At 48.8% G+C, this 11,356-nt stretch overlaps 1 protein-coding gene across 1 annotated transcript; it reads right to left on the bottom strand.

Annotated features, from left to right (window-relative positions):
- Nucleotides 1–1,296: 1,296 nt before the first annotated feature.
- Nucleotides 1,297–10,569, bottom strand: FNDC8 (fibronectin type III domain containing 8). The gene is made up of 4 exons (XM_008011044.3): nucleotides 10,026–10,569; nucleotides 4,469–4,844; nucleotides 2,242–2,478; nucleotides 1,297–1,601 (listed from the first exon to the last, which is right to left on the bottom strand). Exons 1-4 carry the CDS (start codon nucleotides 10,232–10,234, stop codon nucleotides 1,449–1,451), a joined length of 975 nt encoding a protein of 324 aa, XP_008009235.3. The 5' UTR covers nucleotides 10,235–10,569; the 3' UTR covers nucleotides 1,297–1,448.
- Between the last annotated feature and the right edge of the window lie 787 nt (nucleotides 10,570–11,356).

Raw genomic sequence — 11,356 nt, 5'->3', positions numbered from 1 at the left:
CAGCCCCCTCCTTTGCACTGGACTACGCCAAAACCACACTGAGCAGGCACTTGCCTTCCCTGTCTTCCCCCGTGTGGGTAAGAGAGAGGCCAGTCGTGATAGTGGCCAAGGAGAATCTAGGGCTGTATTGTTGTCCACTGCAGTAGGCACCGGCCATATGTGGCTGCTAGCATGAAATAGAAGTGCAGTTCCTCTGCCACACGGGGTAAGACCTCCAGTATTGGACAGCACACAGAAAGGTTTTCGTCATTAAGAGGGTTCTGCTGGCCAGCCCTGCTCTAGGGGACACCTCTGCCTTCCTGTAGCACACTGCCTGAGGCCCTGCCAGGCACCAAGCACTTTCCTGGGCCCTTAGGATAGAGCGGGGAAGGTGATGGTTCTTCCAGAGGATTCCCTCAGATGGGGAGGCAGCAGTAAGCTCTGAGCCGAAGTGGGTATGGTTGATAACAGAGGATAGTTCTCTGCCACATGAGAACTTTCAAGTGGTGAAAGGAATTCCCATCAGGACTCAGACCGCAGGCCGAGATCTTGCCCTGCATGCACCCTGCCTCCGCTTTCTCCTGCATCCCATGCTAAGCTGGGTCATAGTATGAACTACTCAGATTGGATTTCCAAACCATCCTTGTATAAACTGCTCAGAACTAGCATATTGCTCCTTCTTACCCTCCTCCACCCTTTGTGCTTTTGGGTTTTGCGCGTCACCTAGCTGCGGTGCTTGGCCTCCACCTTGCACATCTCTGCAGTGAGGCTACATGAGAAGCGAACAAAGCTATCAGCCACTGAGCTCCTTGGTGTCAGGTGCTTGTCTGCTGTGCCCTCAGACTGTACCAGGCCTGGAAAGTTCTCAAGCCCCCAAACTTCTGATGAGGAAACACCACAAGCAGCTTAAATGATTAGCCCGCGCCCTCACGTCCAGTAAGAGGAAGAGCTGGGATTAAACCAGACCCTTCCCCAAAGCTTACTGTGCACTTTGTACCACATCCCTTCCTCCAGAGCTCAAGCTAGTCTGACAGCTCATGGGCCACCACTTCTGTCCATGACAGCTATTTCTGTGTTTTTCTGGTGTAAGAGGCGTTTAGTCTTACGGCACCAGTCTCCCTGCCCCTGTCCCCCGCCCCACTGGGGAAGGGGTGATGGCAGCATCCTATTGCCTAGCTGCCTGTTTTCCATCTCCCTACTCATGCAGAGTCCGTCCTGGTGGAAGCTAAGAGGTGGGTGACAGCCCATCTGAGGCTGTCCGCAGCATAAAGCAGATTTTAGGGTGCTAGATGGCCTGCAGTTCTTTAATGAGGGACCTGGCCCCAGCCCAGGGGTGGGGTTCCCATACCACTCTGCCAGGCCCTTGGGCCCGCATGGTGCTGGTGGTACGGTAAGTCTCACAGTTCTGGTTCCTAAGGGCCCGGGGCCAAAGCTGAAAGTTGGTGAGGGGTGTCCTGGGGCCCTCCCTGTTAATAGGGAAATAGGTATTCCAGATCCTCCAGCCTCCGCATCTCCTCCAGCCTGATGGACACGATCTTTCGCTGGGGTTCCTTGCGCCGCACGGTGATCTGGATGGGGTTGTTCTCAGGAAAGCTGCTGAAGTCAGTGGCCAGGGTTGCAAACTGAAGTGAAACAAGAAAACCCTTCAGAATTTCTTCCGAGATCTGAGCCTGGCTGTCTCTCTCTATCACCTCCTTTTTTTTTCTGTCTGCTAACTCAGACCTGTTTTAAACAGCCTTATCCAACCTAGCCATTGATGCAGGAAACAGGTACAAAGATGCATGACTCAAGCCTGTGCCTCCTCAGTTATGGGATGTTTCCAACCAAAGGGCTGTCTCTACTCAGGCCTCTACAGCCCCGTACCCCTACCCATACCCGGCTGTTCCCTTCTTCATCCCCCTTTAGCCTCTTGTCTTGCCTGTTTCTTTCAATGCCCTTGACTTCCCAGCCTACTCACAATTATTGGCACTGAGTTGCAGAGTCTAAAAACCAATGGGAAGGGGAACATTATAGTGATGTTGAAAAATACGTTCATTGAAAAATACGATGTTGAAAAATGCATTCCTAGTGGGCCGCAGAGTGGCTTAATCCATAAACCTCCCAGAAGCATGCATCCTGGAATTGATGTTTCTTGACCCAGGCAGAAGGAAAGCTAGCCAGATGAGACATGTGGGTATAGGGGTGTTCCCAACCTCCAAAGCCCTGGTTCCCTGGTTTGGGACTTCTCTCCACCCCCAAGGCCCCTCTTTTCCCAGGGCTCACTTTGTAGGGCTTGCACCACTTCCCCACCCCAGCTGTGTTGGCTGCACGGACAGTGAGGCAGTAACATGTGTTAGGCTTCAGCTCCATCAGCTTGACAGTGGTGCCCAAGATCTTGTTGAAGATCCATGGACGATTCTTTGCCTTGGGCAACTCATTCTCCTGTGTCTCGGCCGCCTCCTGCAACAGGACCTGGTAGAAACTGACCGGCTGCTTGCCCAAGGCGTAGGTCCAGGAAATCTAGGGGAAGAGAGAGCCCCAAGACTTCCTCATATCTGTCCTGTCCTTCCTGTCCCCTCACCCTCCCAACTGGGGTCAGGATGTCCCACGCCCATCCCCTGCTGGGACCCAGGCAGGTCAGATGGAAGGTGCGAGGTACTGCAGCACTGAGTGTGGAAGCCCTGCCCCGCAGCATGTGCTACTCTCCTGGGCAGCCCCGCCCACTTTAGGGTGCACCCTCGTTCCATATTTCTTCTACACCGGGGTTCCCAACCCTTGGGTCATGGACTGATAGCAGATATCCTGTGCAGAACTGGATAGCACAGCAGGAGGAGATCGGTGGGCGAGCAAGCGAAGCTTCATCTACATTTACAGCTGCTCCCCATGGCTCACAGTACCGCCTGAGCTCCACCTCCTGTCAGATCAGCAGCGGCATTAGATTCTCACAGGCGAGTGAACCTATTGTGAATTGTATGGGAGGGATCTAAGCTGAATGCTCCTCATGAGACTCTAATACCTGATGATCTGTGACTGTCTCCCATCACCCCCAGATGGGACCCTCTTGTTGCAGGAAAACAAGCTCAGGGCTCCCACAGTTTCTACATTATGGTGAGTTGTATAATTATTTCATTATATATTACAATGTAATAATAATAGAAATAAAATACACAATAAATGTAATATGCTGAATCATCCTGAAACCATCCCCCAACCTGATCCATGGAAAAATTATCTTCCATGAAACCAGTCCCTGGTGCCAAAAAGGTTGGGAACCGCTGTTCTAGACTCTGTCAGCTGAGAAGGACCTTAGAAATCTTCTTAACAACTAGGTCCAGAGAGGGCAAGTGACTGGTCCATCATCACACAGCAATTGACAGCCAGGGTTCAAACCCATAGCTCCAGAGCCTATACACCTCGTACTACAATGGTTGCTAAGCCTGGTTAAGCATCTCAGGGAGGTTTTATAACTGCAGATTTCTGGGCCTGCTGCCTCCTGTCTGGTTTCTCCTCCATCTAGGCCAGTGGTTGTCAAACTTGGTGTGCATTAGAATACCCCGGAGGACTTATTAAAAGATAGATTGCTGGCCTCCGCCCCAAAAGTTTCTGAGTCAGGAGGCCCAAATGTGATGGAGGGAGATGAGAATTTAAATTTCTAACAATTTGCTGAGTGATGCTGACACTGTCCATCTGGAGAGCACTTTGAGAAACACTGCTCTGGGCCATCCAACAGTGGAATTCCAGGCATCTTCCCAAGATACAGCTCGAATTGCTTTCATCATCTGATGTGAAGCTTTGTACAAAGCTGTTCCCTGTTAGTTACAGAAAAATCTATACAGTATCCTAACAATGGAGTACTCTGGAAGATGACCCCAGACTAACATTCCCCATCCTGACCCCTGTCTTCACTTCCCATAGTGTAGGACGGTGTTGTTCGGCGTGTAGCCTGCAGACTGGCAGCACCAGCATCCTCTGCGAATCTGTTACTAATGCAAATTATCAGGCTTCACCCCAGACCCTCTAGGGAGGAGGCCTAGGAATCCCGAGGAGCCTCACTTGAACCAGGTCCTCATCCAGGGCTTCTCACGCTTTCCTATTCCTACAGATCACTTGCCATCTTGTTCAAATTGAGATTTCCTCCCATACTTTCCTATGAGCTTTTGCTAGGATCCGCCCCTCCAGGGAATGCTTTCCCTCCTCCACTTCTAGATGTTTACATGCTACCTCTGCTTCCCAGTTCAGATGTTACCAAAAGCCACTAAGCTTATTCCTGCATCTGGAAGTAATGTATCTTTCCTTTGAATTCCTAGTGGCACTTCGTCTGAACTTTTCCTACAGCACTGAACGCTTTCCGTCTTGCACTGGAGTTTTTAACAGACACGTCCTCTCCCTTCCTAAACCGTGAACTTGAGGTCGAGATGCAGGTGGCAGGCACCTTCTCACTACCCATGGAGCTCAGCTCAGTGCCTGGCACAATAAGCCTCTGCTGAACGCATAAGCAAGGGAAACGCACCACAGCTGTGGAATTGCTGACAGTGTGCTCGAAGATGAAGGGGGTGTCCGGCAGGTCCACAACCACAGAAGATTCCGAGTCCATTGAGGAGGTTTCTGTCTCCAGCTCAGGGCTGTCAAGGTCCAGCAGGCCCCTCGTGGCCATTTGGCACTTAGATGGGCATGGGCAGGGGCCGAGGGCCAGGTCCTCCTTTTCTGTATTCTTGGCCATCGGGGAGAAGCTGAGTTTGTTCAGCTCCCCCTCCAGCATCCCTGCAAAGAAGCTGCTGTTGGGCTGGGTCACAGCTAATTTGATGGGGTTCAGCAAGGTGGATGAGAAGGCAGAGATGCTGGTATCATCAGAGCTGCAATCTGAATCATCCACTGGCATTGGCTTCCTGGAGCAAGAGGGGAGACAGGTGAGTCAGATGAAGGAGGCCACCCCAGCCCGTTCCACCTGAGGGCTCCTGAGGACAGGCCTTGGGCCTGATTTACCAGCATGCCCAGCCATTTGCAAACAGCTTGGAACAGCCTCATTGCTCTATAGCATTGCATTAGACTCACCAGGGCACTTACTAAAAATGCAGACTTTTAGTCTCTGGTCCCCAGTTAGCAGGGACTAGGGAATCTGCATCTTTAATAAGATTCTGACTGGGCACACCGGCTCATGCCTATAATCCCAGCACTTTGGGAGGCCAAGGCAGGCGGATTACTTGAGGTCAGGAGTTAGAGACCTGCCTGGCCAACGTGGTGAAACCCTGTCTCCACTAAAAACACAAAAATTAGCTGAGTGTGGTGGTGGACGCCTGTAATCCCAGCTACTTGGGAGTCTGAGGCAGGAGAATTGCTTGAACCCAGGGGGCAGAAGTTGCAGTGAGCCGAGATCGCACCACTGCACTCCAGCCTGGGCGACAGAGGGAAACTCTGTCTCAAAAAAAAAAAAAAAAAAAATCCTCAGAAAATCACAATTTAAAAAACACACTAAAATGGCAAGTCCTCCCTCCAAATGGGGTGCAAATGCCCCAGGGAATAACCACAAAGATCTACTGGGGTATGAAAGTAATACATTCAATTTCATTAATATTTACTATTGTTTAAATTTTAATGGAATTACTAATATTTACTTACATTTTAGTAGCATTTAATAATACCTATTAATATCTAACATGTAAAATTAACAGGAATACAAATACACATATGGGCCAGGTGCAAAATCTCAGCACTTTGGGAGGCCATGGCGGGTGTATTACCTGACGTCAGGAGTTCAAGACCAGCCTGGCCAACATGGTGAAACCTTGTCTCTACTAAAAATACAAAAAATTAGCTGGGCATGGTGGCGGGTGCCTGTAATTCCAGCTACTTGGAAGGCTGAGGCAGGAGGATCGCTTGAGCCCCGTAGGTGGAGGGTGCAGTGAGCTGAGATCGTGCCACTGCACTCCAGCCTGGGCAACAGAGCAAGACCCCGTCTCAGAAATAAATAAAATAAAACAAATGTACATAGGTTGGGGTGGATGCTCAAAAACTTGTTTCTTCCATTCTGAATTTTTAAAAATTATGAAGTATTTTAAACTTATACAAAAATATCAAGAATATTATATTAAACCTCCATTTACTCCTCATCTAGCTTTATTTTAAATTGTGTATTTATTACTCAATGTGAGTCTCTATAGGTTTCTTACACATTTATGTTATCTCTAGATAAGATCTATTATTTTTCACGTTTGTAGACGTTGTATAAATAAAAGATATTATTCAGCACATATACATCTGCAACTTGCTTTTTTCACTCGACTTTGTGCTGACATTCATCTATAGTGATACATGTAGCTCTGGTTCAGTCATTTTTGCTGTTATATGATTTGCCATTACACGGATATTTGTTTTTGTTTTGTTTTTTTGAGACAGGGTCTCCCTCTGCTGCCCAGGCTGGAGTGCAGTGGCGCAAACTCCTGGGCTCAAGCCATCCATCCACCTTATCCTGAGTAGCTGGGACTACAGGGGCACATCACCATGTCTAGCTAGTTTTTGTACTTTTCTGTAGACGCAGGGTTTTGCCATGTTGCCCAGGCTGATCTTGAACTCCTGGGTTTAAGTGATCCTCCCAAAGTGCTTGGATTAAAAGTATCAGCCACTTTGCCCGGCCTATATGGATATTTGTTTTGTTACCAATTTTTTGTTATTACAAAGAAAAACCTTGTACATGATCCCCATCACTTAATATTTTTTTTCTGTTTTTACTCTGTTTTTTTGTTTTGTTTTGTTTTGTTTTGTTTTGTTTTGTTTTTTTTGCCAGATTCTTGCTCTGTTGCCCAGGCTGAAGTGCGCTGGTGTGACCTCGACTCACTGCAACCTCTGCCTCCCTGGCTTAAGCGATTCTCCTGCCTCAGCCTTCTGAGTATCTGGGATTACAGGCCCATGCTGCCACATCTGGCCAACTTTTGTATTTTTAGTAGAGATGGGGTTTTACCATGTTGGCTAGGCTGGTCTCAAACTCCTGACCTCAGGTGATTTGCCCACCTCAGCCTCCCAAAGTGCTGGGATTATAGGCATGAGCCACTGCCCCCAGACAAATAAAAAAAAAACAATATTTTTTTAACCAGTGAAGAATACCAAGCCAAAAAGTTTGGCTTTCAAATCTTTTTTTTTTTTTACCTTTACCCAAAGTAAAATACACTTTCCATGGTAACTTAGTACGGGTATATATACATCTATAACTAAAACAAACATTTCGCAGACCAATACTTACTCTGTGTGCAATGGGCTCTGGAATTTCCAATTATATTATAGTTTATTTATTTATTTGTTTGTTTTTGGGACGCAGTCTCACTGTCGGCCAGGCTGGAGTGCAGTGGTGTGATCTCAGCTCACGGCAACCTCTCCTCCTGGGTTTGAGCGATTCTTCTGCCTCAGCCTCTCAGGTAGCTGGGACTACAGGTGCGACCACCATGCCCAGCTAATTTTTGTATTTTTAGTAGAGAAGGGGTTTCATCATGTTGGCCAGGATGGTCTTGATCTCTTGATCTCGTGGTCCGCCCGCCTTGGCCTTCGAAAGTGCTGGGATTACAGGCATGAGCCACTGCACCTGGCCAGTTTATTTTTATCATAGTGGTCTTCACCAACTAGAAGGACTTCTTGACCCATTAATAGGTCACAATCCAGTTTGTGGATGCCTTACTCCCAGCCAGCCTCCCATGTCTTGGTTGATGAATGGGCCAAGTTTTTCCTCCCCAAGTTCCAGCCAATCCTGATTAGCCCAGATGGACATTTGGACAAGGGATAGCACAGGACAATCCTATGCTAGCCCTTGGTGGACATTTGGAATAAATGATTCCCCCACTAAGGTCTTTTGTAGACTGAAGAGTCTGGGTATTAGGCTGCTAGGCACTGGCTACATGCTGAACATCTCCTCCTCCTGATGTTCACAATAGCTCTGCTGGATGGGTGTTAGTCCCATTTGGCAAACGAGAGGTTGAAGGTCCCTGATCGATTTTTTTTTTTTTTTTTTTAATACAAAGTCTTGCTCTGTCTCCCAGACCCGTGGCTGGAGTGCAATGGCACAGTCTTGGCTCACTGCAACCTCTACTTCCCAGGTTCAAAGGATTCTCCTGCCTTAGCCTCTCGAGTAGCTGGGACTACAGGCGCGTGCCACCACGCCCAGCTAATTTTTGTATTTTTAGTAGAGACGAGGTTTCCTCACATTGGCCAGGCTGGTCTCAAACGCCTGACTTCACCGCCCGCCTCAGCCTCTCAAAGTGCTGGGTTTACAGGTGTGAGCCACCCCATCTGGCCTCTGATCTTAATTAACTTGTCTAAGACCATAAATCTCTAAGTGGCAGAACTTGGATTTGAATTTGGGCTTCTAGCCCAAGATTCCCAGTATACCATGAAGTTTCCTACAAGTATCCATCACTTTAGCCATACCTGCTCGCTTATGGGCACTTTCAGGAATGGACACCACAGCCCTCTCATAGAATCAAGACCAGCTATATAGTTTGTGGGGCCCAGTGCAAATTGAAGTACATTGAGCCCCTTATTCAAAGATTATGAATTTGAAGATAGTAACAGCAAAGCATTAAACTAAGCACAAGCCCCTTGTAAGTGCAGGGCCATGTGTGCATAGGTCTGCACAGGTCACCCACCCATAAAAATACTCTGCATGAGGCCGGGCGCGGTGGCTCACGCCTGTAATCCCAGCACTTTGGGAGGCCGAGGCGGGTGGATCATGAGGTCAGGAGATCGAGACCATCCTGGCTAACACAGTGAAACCCCGTCTCTACTAAAAACACAAAAAATTAGTCGGGCGTGTGGTGGGCGCCTGTAATCCCAGCTGCTCAGGAGGCTGAGGCGGGAGAATGGCATGAACCCGGGAGGCGGAGCTTGCAGTGAGCTGAGATCCGGCCACTGCACTCCAGCCTGGGCGACGGAGCGAGACTCCGTCTCAAAAAAAAAAAAAAAAAAAATACCCTGCATGTAATTCCCCCAGCCCACATCACCTTGCACCACCACCCCTTCACTGGCTAACTCCTTTCTTTCCTTGGAGACTCAGCTCAAATATCACTTCCTTCAAGAAGCCTCCCTCAACTACACCCAGTCTCAAGCTATACTAAGCCCCTCTGGCCCCTCAAGGCATCCTGTCCTGGCACTTACCAGACTATGCTGTATCATTCTCATTATTGCATGATCCCCGTCCTTTCAACCCTGACCTCCATATGCCAGACTGGGAGCTCCCTAAAGGCAGGGACTGTGCTTTCCAGCTGTACGTTTCCAGAACTTCAACACTGGGCCAGACACCTTGCAGGTGCTCAAAGAGTTTTGTGGAATGAAGTAGAGGAAACCCAGACTTGGTGAGGAGGAACAGCAAAACTCAGTCCGAAGGAAGGCAGGCTACTGGGGAACAGTCAGGTAGATGAAGTTACCAAACAGGGAGGGTTGAGGAAGCGGAGCCATGGGGGTGTTGGGGGTTTGGTGATGGTGAGGACCACAGCCAGACAAGGCAGGACAAGGAGCACTGTCAATAAAACTGACTAATCCAGGAAGGCCTCCTGGAGTGGGAGCGCCATATGCCTCCAAGAAGTGATTTGGGGCTTAGGAATACATAAATAGATCCAACCTGCTCACACACTCTTCTCTGGGAGTCAAGGAACTGGGTTGTGACAAGTCATGGAAGTACAGCTTCTTTAAGTCTCTCTGCCCAGCCCCCAGCTCCAGCCTTTCTTAGAAACTATAGGCACAGTGGCTCACACCTACAACACTGTGGGAAGCTGAGGCGGGAGGATTGCTTGAGCCCAGAAGTTCAAGACCAGCCTGGGCAACATGGTGAAACCCTGTTTCCACAATAAAAAAAAAGAAAATGAAAATTAGCCAGGTGTGGTGGTGGCGCATAAATAGTCCCAGTTACTTGGGAGGCTGAGGTGGGAGGATCACTTGAGCTCAAGAAGTCAAGGCTGCAGTGAGCTGAGATTGCACTGCTGCACTCCAGCCTGGGTGATAAAGCAAGACCCTGTAAAAAAAAGAAGAAAAGAAAAAGAAAGAAAGAGAGAGAGAGAGAGAGAGAGGAAAGGACCAGATTTGTGTCTTACGGTAGGTTGATGGTATCATCCTTCAAGAAGTTGACCAAATTGCCCTTTGAGGAAAGTGGGAGTCCTTTGGTAGTGACGGTCCGGTTCATAGACTTGGGGTTTGGAAAGGGTTTTGGCAGTTGGTCGAGGGCATTCATCATGTTGAAGTTTTCTTTCTTCAGTACAGCCTCCTCCCCATCTCCCACTTGATGGAGTGCCTCTGATGCCATCTGGTTTGTTTGGGATGACAGCCGTCACTGTGCGGGACAACCCAGCTGACCAGAAGCAGAGAGAAACTGTGGTGGCAGTGGCCCACCTTTAGTCTGGGCAGGATGCAAGTGCAACGAGCTGACTTCATAATCATCACAGAGAGTAACAATTACGGGCCGGCCTCCCCCCTTGATTTGAGGTCACTGCTGTCCCGCTAGCTATGTGGCTGGCCAGACCAAGGGCCAGTGTGACTGAGAAGCAGCATCATGAGAGGGGTAAAACCAAGGAACAGACTGCATGAGCCCTTGGGCCCCTTTCAGCTCTAATACTCCATGGTGAGAGCAGCCCTGCCCTTCTCTGAAGATCTCAAAATGCCTGACACCTGTGCCCTTCAGCACTGCCCTGCAAAGGAGAAGAAGGATGGTGAGAGATGGGCACGGGATGTAGAGGATGGCGGGGTGGCCCTGAGAGATAGGCAGTATTGGAAAGTGTCTGTTGGGGAGGGAAACTTTGTCCGTAGATGCTAAGGCTCTCTATCCTGAAACCACAGGCGGCGGACTCCACTGTGCCCAGTAGGTTGGGGAAAGGGAAAGCCCAGACGGTTCATAGGGGTTCACAGCTCACATATGATCAGACTTCACTGCTAGAATTCTAAATGTGCTACACCGACACTCCCAAGTACCTTCCTGTGTGGCAGGACAATGGTGGCTGTTGCAGCAGGATACAGAGATGAGCCACACCTGATCTCTGCTCTCAGAGAAACCACGTTACAGTAGGAAAACATGTACACAGCTTCATGGGTGGGAAGGGGAGCTGTTAGAAAGCACTGGCTCTGCAGTCAGATGTGGATGTGAAGTCCAGCCCTGTGCTGCCTAGCTGGGTGACCTTTGGCAAGTGACTCAACCTCACCGAACCTCAGTTTCTTCATTGGTGAAACAGGGATAAAAAATAGCGCCTCCCTCACAGATTTGTGATGAGATAACCATGTACAGTTTTATTTCTTCCTGTGGATGAGGCAAAGAACATTTAAAAATGCCAAATTACATATTTTTGTGTGTGTTCTATATAAGTAAGGTTTTCTGCCTTAAAAATAAATAAATAAATAAAAAATAAATAAAGGCCAGGCACGGTGGCTCACACCT

This window comes from Chlorocebus sabaeus, chromosome 16, assembly GCF_047675955.1.
Source record: "Chlorocebus sabaeus isolate Y175 chromosome 16, mChlSab1.0.hap1, whole genome shotgun sequence".
Classification (NCBI taxonomy): domain Eukaryota; kingdom Metazoa; phylum Chordata; class Mammalia; order Primates; family Cercopithecidae; genus Chlorocebus; species Chlorocebus sabaeus.
The sequence above is the reverse complement of the archived record's forward strand: the minus strand, read 5'-3'. Positions and strand labels throughout refer to the sequence as shown.